Genomic DNA, 17,151 nt, shown 5'->3' on the forward strand with positions numbered 1-17,151 from the left:
GTCCTCCACCTTCCTCCCTACATCCCCTGTTGTGCTGAGTCTGACGTAGCTTGACTATATCTGAAGGACCTGTAGCAGAACTCACACTGCCATTCCCTCTCCCCTACCCTAGGCTGGTCTTGAACTTCTGATCTTCCTCTGTCTACCTCCCAAGTATTGGGATTTTAGGCATGTCTCCTACCATACCTAGCTCTTTCTTTAATTTTTTAAAAAATACATTTATTGGGGCTGGAGAGATAGCTCAGCGGTTAAGAGCACTGCCTGCTCTTCCAAAGGTCCTGAGTTCAATTCCCAGCAACCACATGGTGGCTCACAACCATCTGTAATGAGGTCTGGTGCCCTCTTCTGGCCTGCAGGCGTACACACATACAGAACATTGTATACATAATAAATAAATAAATATTTTAAAAAAAATACATTTATTACTTATTTTGTGTGGCGAAGTCAGCAGGAACCTGTGCACATGGAGGACAGCTTATGTTGATCAGTTCTCTTGTTCCACCACGTGGGTTCTGGGAATCAAAGTTGAGTTTTCAGACTTGGCTGCAAGTGTCCTTACCTGTTCCCTCATCTCACTGGCCCACACCTGCTCTCCCATGGTGTCTTAGGGTTTCAGTCACTGCAAAGAGACACCATGACCAAAGCAACTCTTATAAGGAGAACACTTCATTGGGTTAGCTTACAGTTCAGAGGTTTTGTTCATTATCTTCATGGCGGATGACATTCAGGCAATCGTGATGCAGGAGGAACTGAAAGTTCTACATCTTCGTCTGCAGGCAATAGGAAGTGAACTGTCTGTCGCACTGAGTGTAGTTTGAGCAAAGGAGACTTCAAAACCTACCCGCTCCCCCCCAGAGACACACTTCCTCTAACAAGGCTATACCTCCTAATAAAGCCACTCTGAGCTTATGGGGGTCACTTACATTCAAACTACCACACATGGCACAAGTCCCCAGCAGCATGAGTCACACACCTTACCTGCCCATTGATTCTTTTCTTTAATGTGATCCCTGCTCTCTTGGGTCTCTCTAGCCTGGACCAGAGAGAAGGATGAACTGTGTTCCTAGGGATCTTGGAATGATCCCTCATCCACCTCTTTCTCCACAGAGATGGGAGAGTGTCATATCTCAGAGGATTCCCAGATCGTGAGCTTTGATGGCCATAGCCATCCTATCCAAGACATGTGTACTTACATCATGGTCAAAGTCTGCCACCCCAGCATGAACCTGCCTTTCTTCACCATCAGTGCCAAGGCTGACCAGCATACCCGCACCAAACCCAAGACCTTTAGTGTCTATCAGCTATACATTGACATCTTCAGCTTCCGAGTCACTCTGCAAAAGCGCCATTCAGTCCTGGTGAGCTAGGTACAGTGGGTGGGAGGAGGAGCAAAGTCTGGAAGGAGAGGCTTCTGGTTTCTTCATCTATTCATGGTTCTGTCTTCCTCTTTAGATCAATGATACATTGGTCACCCTTCCTGCCACGACCCAGATCCCAGGAGTCAGCATCACGACCGAAGACGTGTATACCATTGTCACAATTAAGGATGAAGTTCAAGTCAAATTTGAGAGCAACAATTTCTTAGATATCAAAATCCCTGCATCCTCTAATGGAAAGGTGAGAAGGAAAACAACTGGCTGTGTTGGTGGGGAGGTGACTTTTTGGGGGATAGACTGGTACCCCATTCGAACATACCAAAGAGGTCACTCTCCAGAGTAGAGGGAGAAGGCCAAGTGTTCCTGTCTATTTATAGATGGCAAGTATGCATCAAGGGAAAATGCTCTTAGCACCTGGCATTTTGGCCACACATCTCCAATCCTTGCACCTGAGAGGATAACACAGAGAGACCCTGTCTCAGATATTAGAAGGCATAAGTTTACTTCTTTTGGAAGAGTGCCTGTCTACTATCCAGGAAGCCCTGGGTCCATTCCTTCAATGCATAAGCTATGCATAGTAGTACAAGCCTGTAATTCCACCGCTTAGGAGCTGGAGGCAGAAAGATCAATAATTTAAAGTCATCCTCAGCTACACATCAAGTTTGAGGCTAGCCTAGGGTACAGAAGACTCTGTTTCCAAAGAATAAAAGTTAAAATAATGAAAAGGCAATGAGGTCTGTAGCTCAGTGGTAGAATATCTGCCTGAAGCCCTGAGTTTCACCCCCAGCACCAAAATAAGAAAAAGAAAAACCTTTCTACCCAAAAAAAAAAAAAGCCCTGAAAACCTACTCCTCTCTGCCCTCCCAGGTCTGCGGTGTGTGTGGGAATTTCAATGGTGAGGAAGAGGATGAACTCATGACATCCAATGATGAACTAGCCCAGGATGAGCAGGAGTTCATGGATAGCTGGAAAGATAAGCACATCGACCCAAAGTAATGGTCTTCTAAGTCTGGCCACCTGTTCTTAATTTCTGCCTCTTCTTTTCTTCTTTCCCTTCTTCCTTCTTTCCATTCCTTTCAGCTTCCTTTTTTTCCTTCTGCCCTTTCAGTACAGGGTCTCGTTTTGTAGCGCTGGCTGACCTGGGACTTAATAAATTGACCAGGTTAGCTTTGAACTCACCAACATCCTCTTGCCATTGCTTCCTGAGCACTAGGATTGCAAGCATGCACCACCATACTTAGCTTCTTTTATTTTTGCAGTACTGGGGACCTCAGACATGCAAGGCAAGGACCCTACCCTGCAACTACATTCCCAACTTCCATTTTAAATTTATTGTTATTGGTTATATATGGCGTGTGTGTGTTTAAGGCAGAATCTTACATAGTACACGACAGTCTTAAACACACTTTTGCTAAAGATGACCTTGAACAACTAACTTTCTTTCAAGGTTGATTTTCATAGCCCTGGTTGTCCTAGAGCTCACTCTGTAGACCAGGATGTCCTTGAACTCACAGAGATCCGCCTGCCTCTGCCTCCCAAGCGCTGAGATCAAAGGCATGCACCACCACTGCCCAGCAACTTTTTGTTTTTTAAGATTTTTCTTGTATTTTATGTGTGTAAGTGTTTTGCCTGTAGGTGTGTCTGTGTACCATATGTGTTCCTGGTGCCCACTGTGATCAGAAGAGGACACTGGATCCCCTGAAACTGGAGTTATGAATGCTTGTCAACTATCGTGTGGGTACTGGGAACTGAACCTGGCTCCTCTGCAAGAGCAACAAGTTCTTAACCACTGAGTCATCTCTCCAGCCTCCTTGAGCAACTTAAAACATTTTCTTTTAATTTTATGAATTGTATTTGTGTGTGTACACATGCCATGGTGCATGTGTGGAAGTCAGAGGACAATTTATATAAATCCATTCTCTCCCTTTCTGTTATGTAAGTTCCAAGGATTAAGCTCAGGTCCTGAGGCTTGGTGGCAAGTGCTTTACCTGCTGAACTTTCTCACTAGCCTCGACTTTGAACTTCTGATCCTCCAGCCTCCCCTCTTCCAAGTACTGGGATCACAGCATCCATCACCATGCCCAGCTCTTCTGAGCCCTTGCTTTTCCCCTTCTAGTTGCCAGAAAATCGAAGAGCAGATTATCCAAGTGGAACAACAGGAGATCATGAACGGAAACTGCAGGCCCACTGACTTCGAGAAAGCCCAAGCGAACTGCCAGACTGCTCTCCAGGGTCCTACCTGGGCCCAGTGTGCTTCCCGGGTATCCCTTAAGCCCTTCCTGCTGGGATGTATGAACAACTTCTGTGAATTCAGAGAACTCTTCCGTGCCCTCTGTGAGGCTCTGCAGTCCTTCCAGGATGCCTGCCAGAAACAGGGGCTCAAGCCACCTATCTGGAGGAACAGCAGCTTCTGCCGTGAGTCTCCCCTGGAGTCACCCCATAGCTATTCCCAGACCCTGTTTCTCCCCACATATCTCTGTAGCTTAGGCTGGCGTCAAACTCAAGGTTCTCTTGCTTTTGCCTCCTGAACGCAGGGTAATAGGTGTGTTCCACTATAACCTAAAAAATGGGGCGGGGGGGGGGACTGGAGAGATGGCTCAGAGGTTAAGAGCATTGCCTGCTCTTCTAAATGTCCTGAGTTCAATTCCCAGCAACCACATGGTGGCTCACAACCATCTGAATGGGGTCTGGTGTCCTCTTCTGGCCTGCAGGCATACACACAGACAGAATATTGTATACATAATAAATAAATAAATAGATTTTTTAAAAAGTGTGTGTGTGTGTATGTGTGTGTGTAGGAGCATATGCATGTGTACAGGGAGCCTAGAAGCCAACCTTAGGTGTTGTTCTTCAGTATAGCAATCTCCCGTGTGTGTGTGTGTGTGTGTGTGTGTGTGTGTGTGTATGCATGCACGTGTGCGTGCCCCAGTACCTTAGGTGGCTATAAGGAAAAATCTTCTGGAAGAGCTTCAAGTGCTCTTACCCACTTAGCCATTTCTCTAGCCTCCCTACTTTCTGTTTGGAAATAAGGTCTCTCACTGAAGCTGGAGCTCAGTTACTGTCTAGAGTGGCTGCCCAGCAGATCTGCCTGTCTTTGCCTCCAGCACTGGAATTACAAGTGCATGCCACATACCTGGGTTTTTATGTGAGTGCTGGGGAAGAAACATGGCCCTTGTGCTTCTATAACAAGCACTCTCCCAGCTGTGCTATCTCCTAAAACCTACTTTGTTTTCTGAGACAGGGTCTCTCAATAGGCCCTCTGCCTCCAAGGCTAGGCTGGCTGCTGAGCCCCAGGGGGTCCTTCTGTCTCTGCCTTCCTGGCACTGTCCACCATGTCTGGCTTTTCACATGGGCTCTTGGGATTGAATTTGGGCCTTCATGCTTGTGGGAAGGCAATATAGACTAATAAATCCCCAAGCCAGTCCACTGATACAAGAACTTTGTGAATTAAGTTGTACTATTGGGGATGGAACCCAGAGCTTTTCTCACTAGATAAACAGTCTGTCACTGAGCTGCATTTCTAGCCCCTCTCCAAAGGCAGTGCCATCACTATCCTGCCTGGTTGCTGCTGCCTTTGAAGTTAAGTTTAAATTCTGTGCTGTGACTTTAAGACCCCGAAGACTGTCTTGGCTCTATTACCTCTCATCTGCATGCAGCTCACACCAAAAACCTCATTTTCCCACATACTGTATATCTTCATACATATCTCTAGAAAGCTCTTTGCACCTCTAGACTAGACTGGGTGCCTTCTTTTATATATTGATGAGGAGAAGGAAGAAGAGGAGGAGGAGACAGGGTCTCGTATAGCAGTTTTGTCCTGAACTTGCTATGTACCAAGGATAACCTTGAACTCCTGATCTTTCTGCCTCCACCCTGAGTACCAGGGTTACAGACTTGCACCACCATGCCTGGTCTCATGATGGGCTTCACAGTCTACCAACCGAACCACATCCCTAGCTGGAGACTTTCTGAAGTTCTTTTCTGCCTTTTGAGGTGGATTTTGTGAGCCACCAGCTCACAAGAAATGACAGAGACTAATTATTAATTATGAAAGCTCAGTTTATAGCTTAGGCTTATCCCACTAGCTCTTGTTTGTTTGTTTGTTTATTTATTTATTTGGTTTTTTGAGACAGGGTTTCTCTGTAGCTTTTTTGGTGCCTGTCCTGGAACTAGCTCTGTAGACCAGGCTGGCCTCAAACTCACAGAGATCCTCCTGCCTCTGCTTCCTGAGTGCTGGGATTAAAGGCGTGTGCCACCACCAACAGCCCCCACTAGCCCATATAACTTAAATTAGCCCATTTGTATTAATCTGCATTTTGCCTCATGGCTTTTTACTACTCTTCCATCTTGCACCTCTTTTTTCCTCTCCATGTCCTCTGGCGTCTCCCCTGCTCCGAGATTCAACTCCTTCACTTTTCTCTCTGCCCAGAAGTCCCACCTAATCTCTTCTTGCCTAGCCATTGGTCATTCAGCTCTTTATTAAACGAATCAGAAGGGACCTTGGCAAAGACACTTTTTTAAAGTGTACAAAATGATTATTCCACAACAGTTTTTTTTATTTTTTTTCTACTATAAGCTTTTTGAGATTTCAGAACTTGAACTATGAAGAATATTGAGCTTTCTGTTTTTTATCTTTTCTTTTCTTTTCTTTTCTTTTCTTTTGAGACAGGGTCTTACTGTGCAGCTCTGGCTGTCCTGGAACTCATTGTGTAGACCAGGCTGTCCTTGATCTCACAGAGATCTGCCTGTTTCTGCCTCCCCAGCACTGGGATTAAAGATGTACACCACTATGCCTGGCGTTCTTAGTGTCTTTTAAAAAGTTACTATGTAACTACACCATTTTCTCTCTTCCCTTTTCTCCCTTCAGTTCTATTTATGTTCTGTGTCCTTGCTCCCTTGTAAATTTTGTGACCTCTCTTTCTTTGTCATTGTTACAATGACAATATAAATGCATAAATAAATAAATACAACTTAGTCCACTTAGTGTTACATATAAGTAACATATATATGTGTATTTGATATAGATGCACACACATATGTATATGTGTGTGATTTCATGGCTGACCCGTTGGTACTGGGTAGTCTGTTAGGGACAACTGTTTCTCCCACTTTCACCATTCCTAAGTTGCCTGAGGCCCCATGAGATTCCCCCCCCCCCCTGTTAGCACATCTGTTGGTGGCATGCATGTGCAGGTCTTGTTTAGGCAGCCATATTGTTGAAGCCTCATGAGAGAAGCTTTGCTGTTCCCAGCTGATCTCCTCATCCTCTGTCCCCTCTCCTGCAATATTCCCTGAGCCTTTGCTGCAGAAGTTGTGATGCAGATGGTCCCCATCTATTGTGAAGAGAAGTTTCTTTGGTGAGGAGCGAGAGCTACAAGCTCCTGTTGGTATACAGATAGGTATTTGGAATGCAGTTTAAAATCATTCTGCTTTAGTAAAGTGGTAGATTTTTCTTTTCTTGGTTTTTCGAGACAGGGTTTCTCTGCTGTTTTGGAGCCAGTCCTGGAACTAGCTCTGTTGACCAGGCTGGCCACGAACTCACAAAGATCCATCTGCTTCTGCCTCCCGAGTGCTGGGATTAAAGGCGTGTGCCATAACTACTTCACCCAGGTAGATTCTTTTCTAAGAGCCCAGGGGTAGGTTTCCAGTTTCAAACATATTTTATTTTCTCTGTTGTTGAGCAGGCCTTAAGTCCAATTAGATAGCTGTTGATGATCATCAAGATGTGTGTCACTATTGCACCCATGGGAATATCTTTCATGCTGGGCAGTGGAGTGACAGATGTCCCAGCTAGACAGGTCTATTGGTTGTTCCCTTTCTTTGGAACCCCAACAGTACCTGTTGGTACCATGAATGCTAGTCCTCAGGGAGGAGGCTTTTGGGTAGGAGCCAGCTCAGATCCTCAAGATCCTTGAGTACTGTATTCCAAGTGCATGTGTCTTCAACCCAAGGGATTTACCTTTACCTTGGGAGGACAACCAAGGGCAGTAGCCTATAGTGTTTCGGGAGTCTTTTGGGTGTCCCTGACTAATAACTTCAAAGGGATTTCTCACACCGATCCTGGGGGTTTGTTAGTCTTTTGCTCCTGTGGGGAGCATTGTCAGCCCAAGTGATACAACTTCATTTAAGCTATATATGTGTACATTTAATCTATTATATGTAATTTTAGGTAAAGAAAAGTACTGTGACTCCTTATGGCTCTTCCAAACACCCTTAGTGTTGGTTTTATTAGTATTAATTCTTTGAGAATTTTATACACTGTATTGTGATCATATTCACCCCTCCCCCAACTCCCCCCATTCCACCTACCCACTCAAGTTTGTGAATTTTTTTAAACCAATTGAGTCAGTTTGTGCTCTTTATTTACTTTTGATCTGCTGGAGTGTGGTCCACCTCCCAGGGGCCACATCCTTAAAGAAAACCAACTCTGTCTCCCAGCAGATACCAACTGCCAGTAGGTCTTCAGCTAGGGGTGGGAGTTCACCCCGTTTCCCTTCTCCATGCTGAGATTTTGTTGGGCTTGTACTTGTGCAGGCCTTGTGCATGCCATCACAAGCTCTGGGGGTTCATAGATGCAAATGACCTGTTGTGTCTGGAAAATACTCACTCCTTGGCATCATCCACCCAGACTGGCCTCAAAATCCTTAGGCAGCAAACATGTGCTTGAACTTCTGTTCCTCCTGTGCCACCAAGCCTGGCTCAGTTGTATAGCTAAACAAACATTAAGGCCAAAGAGATGACTCAGTAGGTAAGAACAATTTTGGGATCTCTACAATTGTGTAGCCCTCACCATAAATGAAGATCCTTTAAAATTTTATTTATTTATTTATTTATTTATTTATTTATTTATTTATTTATTTGGGTTTTTCGAGACAGGGTTTCTCTGTGGTTTTGGAGCCTGTCCTGGAACTAGCTCTTGTAGACCAGGCTGGTCTCGAACTCACAGAGATCCGCCTGCCTCTGCCTCCCAAGTGCTGGGATTAAAGCATGGGACTAGAGAGATGGCTCAGCAGTTAAGTGCTCCTGCAGAGGACCCCAAGTTCAGTTTCCAACATCCACATCAGGTGACTCTCAAACCCCTGTAACTCTGCCTCCAGGGCATCTGATACCTTCTTCTGGCTTCTATGAGCACCCTTATACACATTACACAGATACACATACACATGCATGTATGCACACATGCATGCACACACACATACACACATAACTAAGATATCTTAAAATGCAAAGCAAAGGGGATGATTAAAACTTTTTAGTACTTATAATTGTCCATATTGGCAGGGGTCTGATTGGGTCCAGGAACCCCAAGGGTAGCAACATCTGAGGATGCTTAAGTCCCTTTCATAAATGGCATAGAGTCTGCATAGAACCTGTGTGTACCCTCCAATACACTTTTAACCATCTCTAAGTAGCTTAAGATATATGATATACATGCTAAGTCAGCCAGGCTAGGAATGTAGCTCAGGGGTAGAGTGATCACCTAGAGTCTCTCAGTGAGAGGATGGGGGAAGAGCAAGTTAATTCACTGAGGAATAATTGATGTGAACAGCATATTGCTGACGCTCCTTATTCATGAACACAGTGTATATTCCATTTGGTCACTCTCTGTTTTGCTTTATTACATTATTTATTGTGTGTGTGTGCATGTGTGTATATGCATGCATGTAAGAACACACATGTGGAGGTCAGAGGACAACTTTCGGGAGTTAATTCTCTCCTATCACTGACATCCCGAAAATCCAATTCGGGTCCTGAGGCTTGCTGATGAGCTCCTTTATTTCTGGGAAATCTCTTCAGCCCTGTCTTTCTCTGTTGTTAAACTTACTTATGTAGCTGACAGTGGCCTTGAGTTTGGATCCTCCTGCCTCTGTACTCCAAGTGCTGATGGTACAGCTCTGAGGCACCACACACAGCTGTTTCCCTGAAAGACCATTTTAAATCCCTTGGCAGTTTCTCCTCCCTGTCCTGCATCCCCATTATAGCTCTATGTCCTATACTCATAAGTCTAGGAGGACTGAGGACATGAAGGTCACTTTGCTATTGCTGACTGACCTGGCTAAGTTTCTCACATTAATTTAAAAGAACCCTATTCATTTATTTATTTCCTCAGGGCTAACACACAGCCCATGCGTACTCAGTCAATGTGGAATGGATAAAAAGCGGGGACAAACTATGTTGTTTCTGCAGCCTTTGCTTCCTCTGGCCCCTTCTGGCCCTCATAACTGATGCTGTTCTCCCTCCACTCCGTAGCTCTGGAATGCCCTCCTCACAGCCACTACACAAACTGCCTTCCTTCCTGTCCACCTTCCTGCTTGGACCCAAACAGCCGCTGCGAGGGCTCTGGCCACAAAGTCCCCTTCACCTGCAAGGAGGGCTGCATCTGCCAACCGGGCTACGTGCTGAATAATAACAAGTGTGTGCTCAAGACTCACTGTGGCTGCAAAGACGCCCAGGGTGTCTTCGTCCCAGTGAGTGGCGTAGAGATAGGACTGGGGACCACTTTCTCCTTTGCATCGCTTCTCTCAGTCTGGAATGCATGTCTCTCTATGCATGGCCCTGGAGTATGAAAGCTGGTCAGGGCCTGATGCAGGCTGTGCAGGTGCTCTACCCTGAGCTGTGTTCCCAGCCATTGATGGGGGACTGGACACCGGGGCTCTTCACTCAGCTCCACCTCCAGCCTCAGATGCAGCAATTATATATATATATATATATATATATATATATATATATATATATATATATTTTATTTGGTAGGGTGAAACCTGCAGGCTAAAGGAACAAGGTCCTCAGCAGGAGGGGAGGCTGTCTCTCCAGAAGCAGTTCTCCCCTTCACTATATTTCTTTTCTCATGGCTTCTGCAGGAAGGCAAGAACTGGATCTCCAGTAGCTGTACCCAGAACTGTGTCTGCATTGGAGGGGCCATTGAGTGCCAGAATTTTCAGTGTCCCTCAGGGGCTCAATGCCAGGACAATGAAGATGGCAGCAGCAAATGTGTCAAAATCAGTAAGGAAATCCTAGGGATGGTAGAAAGAGTGCACTCATGGCTAGAGGGGTCAGTGTCCTTACCTAAGAGGTGGGAGATGGGAAGCACCACAGTGGAGAGGGACTCCGGGAACGCATGGCTGGGCTGTGTTCCTTTTCAATTTAAATCTCTAAATGGTTAGTCTCTCCCATTAACTAGGGAGATCCATCTTTTTTTTTTCCTAGGGGCGTGGCACACAGCCCACACTCAGTAAACGGTTGCTAAGTGAGTGGCAAAAGACTGAAAACGCTCTCCTAAGCTCTGTTCGTTGTTCAGCCCAGCCTGGTTTCTGTAGTTTCTACTCCCTTGGGTCCCTCTGGACCTCTCCAATAACCCGTCTCTCCTCCTCCCTATAGCTCTGCAATGCCCAGCCCACAGCCTCTACACCAACTGCCTTCCCCCGTGTCCTCCTTCCTGCTCCAACCTGGATGGCCACTGCAGGGGCACAAACCCCAAAGTGCCTTTCACTTGCAAAGAAGGCTGCCTCTGCCACCCTGGCTTTGTGTTTGATAAGAACAAGTGTGTACCCAGAACTCACTGTGGCTGCAAAGACACCCAGGGTGCCTTCATCCCAGTGAGTAGGTGTGGAGAGTGGGCTTGGGGTCTGTTCCTCCTTCCCTCTGCTTCTCTCTGCTTGGGATATTCCTGTCGGTATGGCTGAACTGTGAAGACCTGTGTCCTCAGAGCCTGGCATACAGCAGGCAAAGGCTCTAAGGATAAACCTTGCCCCCAGCATCTTAGTACTGGATTCTAGGCAAGCCTTCTAACTCTGAGCCAAGCAGCACACCCTGCCTGATGTGATTCTAGGCAAGCAATGTACTGCTCAGCCACACCCTTAGACTTTCACTGGGAAATTCTACACAGGCCTTCTGAACCTGCAGCCCCAAATGCCATTTTTTAAAATCAGATATTTTCTACTGGTGCATGGTTGACTGAATATATATGGAGCTTGAATATGAGGAGGGCCTGCGTAAGTCCTGCAGGCATGAGGCTAAGCCTGGCTCGCTAGCGCATCCTCCGTCTCCACTTCTTTCTCACCCCTTGACTTCTGCAGACAGGCAAGACTTGGATGTCCACAGGCTGCACCCAGAGCTGTGCCTGCATGAGAGGGGCCATCAGGTGCCGAAATTTCCAGTGTCCCCCGGGGACTCACTGCAAGGACAGCAATGATGGCAGCAGTAACTGTGTCAAAATCAGTAAGGGGACCATGGGGGAAGGTGGGGAGGGTCCTCATGGCTGGAGGGACGAGAGGCAGGGCAAGGTAGAGCTTAGTGATAAGCGATCCCACAGTGATGAGGGATGCTGGGGATCCACAGCTTGGCTGTACTCTTCTCAGTGTTAGCTCTCAGAGGTTAGTCTTCCATATCCATGTCAATATTCCATATCCTTACCTTTTTCTTCCAAGCCATGGCATAGAGTCATGAATAACAAAAGGGGGAAGAAAACCCCCAAGCTCTACTGATCATTCTACCCAGCCTGGTTTCTGTGGTCTGCCTCTGTTCTTCCCACTAACCCCACTCTCCCTCCATCCCCTAGCTCTGCAGTGCCCAGCACACAGCCAGTACACCAACTGCCTTCCTTCCTGCCTGCCTTCCTGCCTGGACCCAGAAGGACACTGTGAGAGCGCCATGACCAAGGCCCCCTCCGCCTGCAAGGAGGGCTGTGTCTGCCAACCTGGCTTTGTGCTGCATGATGACAAGTGTATGCTCAAAATCGAGTGTAGCTGCCAAGACACTCAGGGTGCCTTCATCCCAGTGAGTTGGTATAGAAAGTTGGCTTGAGAGGGCTCAGTGGGTAAATCTCTTGCTGTGTGTATTTGTCAGGGTTCTCGGCAGAATGAATCTCTCCAGATATAGGAAGGGAAATTATTAGAATGATTTAGCCTGTAAGTCAAATCCAACAGTGGCTGCCTGTAAATGGAAGGCCCCAGAATCAGAATCCAATAGTTGTTCAGTCTGTGAGGCTGGATTTCTCTGCTGGTCTTTAGTATACACCAGAGTCCCAAAAAACGTAGGCTCTAATGCCAGTGAAGGAATGGATTTGCGAGTGAGAGCAAGCAGAGACAGAGACAGAGAGAGAGAGAGAGAGAGAGAGATTGAGATTGAGAGACAGACAGACAGAATGTGAAAGCTTCCTTATTCCTTGTCTTTTATATGGGCTGCCAGCAGGTAGATTAAAGGTCGATCTTCCTACCTCAAAGATCTGGATTAGAAGTGGGTCTTTCCGCTTCAGATTATTTAATTAAGAAATAAATAAATAAATCCCTCACAGGTGTGCCCAGTCATTGGGTTTTAGTTCATTCCAGATGTAGTCAGTTGACAACCAAGAACAGCCACACACTGCAGGGGTGAGGATCTGGGTTCAGATGGCCACGGCCCACACGACTGCTGTAGGAGTTCTCTTACAATGCTCCTCCTGGGAGGTGGGAGCCAGGAGAGTCTTTAGAAGTGGGAGCTGGCTAGTCTTGTGGAGAACAGCAGCAGAGAGTGAGGTGTGGGGGGACTATCTCAACACAGAATGGAAGACGAGTCAAAACTAGAGCTTGTCCATGGGCTTCGATGGATAAGTCCTTCCCCAGTCACTCCCCCACACAAACATACACAAACACATATGTAGAAGGAGCTGCGGGCTGTGTTCCTGCCCCCCGGCTCCCGGCCGACTGGCTAGCTTATGCCCCAAAATAACAACACACAAATTGTATTCTTTTAAACACTGCCTGGCCCATTAGTTTCAGCCTCTTCTTGGCTAATTCTCACATCTTGCTTTAACCCATATTTAGTAATCTTACCGGGAAAGAGTCTAGCCTACGTACATCTTGGGCCGGAGCTTCTTCGTCTGCCCTGGAGAGGAGAGGCATGGCATCTGCCTCACTTCCTCTTCCTCCCAGCATTCCATTCTGTTTACTCCTCCCACCTATGTTCTAACCTATCGGGCCAAGCAGTTTCTTTATTAATTAACCAATGAAAGCAACAGATTGATATATGACACTCCCACATCGCACATACAAATATATATATATATATTTTTTTTTTTTAAAAAAAAGGTTTGGTGGCCACTTTCTAGTTTCCTCTGCTTCTTTCCACCTGGGATGTCCTTCCCTGGTTTGTCAGGGCCTGCCATAGTCTAGGCAGGCTCACTACCAAGGAGCCACACCTCTATCCCCAAACTGGAGGATTCTAGGTAGTAGGTGCTCTACCACTGAGCCACGCCCCAGCCTTTCAGTATGGATTATAGACAGATTGTCTAAGGATGAGTTATACTCTAGTCCCCCTCAGGAGGAGTCCAGGCAAGCATTGCACCCCTGAACTATACTGCCAGCCCCAGATGCAGCATTTGCCCTTGTGTTTGTTTTTGTTTCCTGAGACAAAATCTCACTATGTAGTCCTGGTTGTCTTTGAACTCACAGATATCTACCTGCTTCTGCTTCCCAAGCACTTGAATTAGAAGTGTTTGCCACTACATCCTGACAAGATGTAGTGGTTTTCTTTTTTTCTTTTTCCAAATATTTTCCACCTGTGGTTAATTGGCACACTAGATTCTGAATGTACAGTTAGGGAGGGTAGACTGAAGCCCTTCAGACAGCAGGTGAGGCTGGCCACCTCAAACCAGCCCCTCCTTCCTGACTTTCTTTTCTCCTGACTTCTTCAGGTAGGCAAAAGCTGGATCTCCAGAGGCTGTTCCCGGAGTTGTAACTGCATGGGAGGGGTCATTCGATGCCAGAAATTCAAGTGTCCCTCAGGAACTTTCTGCCTGGACAACGAAGATTATACCAGTAACTGTGTCAAAACCAGTAAGGGAGCCACCATCGGGGAAGATGCAGGGGGTTTGCGTATGACTCAGTGGATCAGACAGGTCCAGATTAGTTCTCTGGACCATATAGGTGGGGGATAAAGTAGAGAACTTCTGGGGCCCCACTGCTCAGTTGGGCACCTCAGTGTTAGCCTCTCCATAGTTAGTCTCCCACATTCACTTGGAAAGACATTTTATTACTTTGGGGGCTTGGCACACATCCCATGCTCAATAAATGTTTGCTGAGTGAATAATATGAAAGGGGTAAAAACCCTCAAAGCTCTGTTGGTCATTCAGCCCCACCAGGTTTCTGTAGCCATTGCTTCTTGAGCCCATCTGAGCTTTTCCACTAATCCAACTTTCCCTCTGCCCCATAGCTATGCAGTGCCCCGCCCACAGCCACTACACCAACTGCGTGCCATCTTGTCTGGCTTCCTGCTCAGACCCAGAAGGCCACTGTGAGGGGATCAGCACCAAAGCCCCCTCCACCTGCAAGGAAGGCTGTGTCTGTGAACCTGGCTACGTGCTTCATGACGGCAAGTGTGTGCTCAGAATTGAGTGTGGCTGCAAGGACGCCCAGGGTGCTCTCATCCCGGTGAGTGGGCGTGGAGACTGAGCTGGTGCGGGGTAGGGAGATGGCTTAGAATGTGGTTTGAATCTGGATTGAATCTCCACAGTCCACGTAAACTGGCTGGGTAGCCTGTCTCTGTAGTCCAGGCTCCTACTAGGAGATAGAGAATTCCTAGAAACTCAAGGGAGTCTTTGTGCTTCGTGGAGAAGGACATGTAAAAAGAAAAAAGGAGGGGGAGTGAAGCTGTCTCAATACAAAGTGGAACCCTCTGACCTCTACAGATACATGTGCCCTAGTTCCGCACACACAAATAAACCCATCTCCACACATAAAGATTGTTTTGAAAAGTGGGATGGGGCGACTTGGTCTTTTCTCGTGTTTTGTGCACCTGGGATGTGCCTGTTTATACACATAGTTGCCTTGGAGAGTGAAGGTTGATCAGGTCTGGAATGTACTAGACAAGTGCTCTATAGTTGAACCTCCACATGCCAGGAGACTGTATGTAGTCAGAAACTGTGTGAACTGCGCTGTGCTCCCAGGCCACCAAGGGACGGTTGTTTTGTAAGCATTTTGATGGGAATTGTAGGCAGGTGCTCTACCAATCACATAGGTCATTCCCCCCCCCCAAATTTTCCATCAATGATGGGTTAACTAAATAAGCACCCTGCAGGTGGGAAGGGTAAAGGTCAGCACTTCAGAGAGACGAGACTGTTGTCCTCTGAGCAGCCTTTGCCCTCACTTCATTTTCTCCCTTGGCTTCTGCAGGCAGACAAGACCTGGATCAACAGAGGCTGCACCCAGACCTGCGCCTGCGTGGGAGGGGCCATCCACTGCAGGAATTTCCAGTGTCCCTCGGGGACTCACTGCAAGGACATCGAGGATGGCAACAGTAAATGCATCAAAATCAGTAAGGGAGCCGCAGAAAGGAGTGGGGAGGGTGCTCATGGCTGGACAGAGCAGGGGCAGGCAAGAAGGAGCTTTCCTGAGCCTGGGAGGTCAGGGCAGGAGGTCACAAAGTGAGTAGAGATTCTGGGGACTGGTATTTTTGGACTGGGTAATTTCTTAGTCTGGGTGTCTCTATGGCTAGTACCCCACAATCATTTAGAAGATCTGTTCTTCTTACTTTCTTTTCTAAGGGTTTGGCACACAGGTTGTGGCCAGTAAATGTTTGGGAGGAAAAAAAGCAACCTATGTTTAAGTTCTCTTGAACCTTCCATCTCTTCTGGTTTTTGTAGCCTCTGCTTCCTCAAACCCCCTCTGGACCTCTCCACTAACCCCACTCTCCCTCCACCCTATAGCTCTGCAGTGCCCGGCCCACAGCCTGTTCACCCACTGCCTTCCCTCCTGTCTGCCTTCTTGCTCCAATCTGGATGGCCACTGTGAGGGAGTCAGCAGCAAAGTGCCTTCGACCTGCAAGGAGGGCTGCCTCTGTCACCCAGGGTTTGTGTTTAATGAGGACAAGTGTGTGCCCAGACTTCAGTGTGACTGCAAAGACACCCAGGGTGCCTTTATCCCGGTGAGTGGGCGTGGAGAGTCGTTTTGGGGTAACTTCATCCTTCCCTCTGCTTCCCTGAGTCTAGGATGCTCATGTCCGAATGGCTGACGCTGGAGTGTGCACTGATCAGGGCCTGGCACTCAGTGGACTAGTCCTCTAAGTGTGAGTGACCATGCGGTTCCAGGCAAGGAATTTAGCTCTTTATCACATAGAAGTCACTCATTTGAAGGCTCCAGGCAAGCAATCTACTGCCGAGCCATGCCCTCAACGCCTCACTGGGGGTGGTGGGGGTGGTTCTGCACAGGCCTTCAACCGTCAAACCACATCCACCAGCACTAAATGCAATTTAAAAAGTTTTTATGAACTTCATTTATGTGTATATCTGAGTGTCTGTGTGAATGTACGCCAGCTGAGTACAAGTGCCTGAAGTGGCTAAAAGAGGCCATCAGACAACCTGGAACTAGAGTTATAGTGTTGAGGGTCCCAGTGTGAGTGCAGGAATCTGAACTTGGGGAGTGTACATATCGACAAGTGCACTTAATGTTGAGTCATCTCGCAGTCCCTGATGCGGCTTTGTGAATCTGGTATCTCCCACCTACTGTGGACGGTTGACCCCGCAGATGAGGAGCTCTGCTTCTCTAGAGTGTGTGGGTAATCCATTCAGGCCGTAAACTTGTCTCTAGAACACACTGCCAAGTTCTCACTCCCTTTCTCTTCCTGTGGCTTCTGCAGGCAGGCAAGACCTGGATCTCCAGGGGCTGCACCCAGAGCTGTGCCTGCATGGAAGGGACTATCCAGTGCCAGAATTTTCAGTGTCCCCAAGGGAGCTATTGCTTTGACAGCAATTATGGCAACAGTAGCTGCACCAAAATCAGTAAGGGAGCCATGGGGAAAATTA

The 17,151-nt window shown here is 47.2% G+C and overlaps 1 protein-coding gene across 1 annotated transcript in view; it reads left to right on the forward strand.

The window, feature by feature from the left end:
* Positions 1 to 17,151, forward strand: part of Zan (zonadhesin) — a 90,287-nt gene that overhangs the window by 37,655 nt on the left and 35,481 nt on the right. The window contains 14 exon segments of the mRNA XM_057764436.1: positions 1,108 to 1,367; positions 1,453 to 1,617; positions 2,244 to 2,368; positions 3,493 to 3,791; positions 9,627 to 9,844; positions 10,238 to 10,379; positions 10,755 to 10,972; positions 11,453 to 11,594; positions 11,935 to 12,156; positions 14,051 to 14,188; positions 14,565 to 14,782; positions 15,524 to 15,665; positions 16,057 to 16,274; positions 16,986 to 17,127. Of these exon segments, the coding sequence (XP_057620419.1) occupies positions 1,108 to 1,367; positions 1,453 to 1,617; positions 2,244 to 2,368; positions 3,493 to 3,791; positions 9,627 to 9,844; positions 10,238 to 10,379; positions 10,755 to 10,972; positions 11,453 to 11,594; positions 11,935 to 12,156; positions 14,051 to 14,188; positions 14,565 to 14,782; positions 15,524 to 15,665; positions 16,057 to 16,274; positions 16,986 to 17,127 (2,649 nt within the window).

Source organism: Chionomys nivalis, chromosome 3, assembly GCF_950005125.1.
Source record: "Chionomys nivalis chromosome 3, mChiNiv1.1, whole genome shotgun sequence".
Lineage (NCBI taxonomy): Eukaryota > Metazoa > Chordata > Mammalia > Rodentia > Cricetidae > Chionomys > Chionomys nivalis.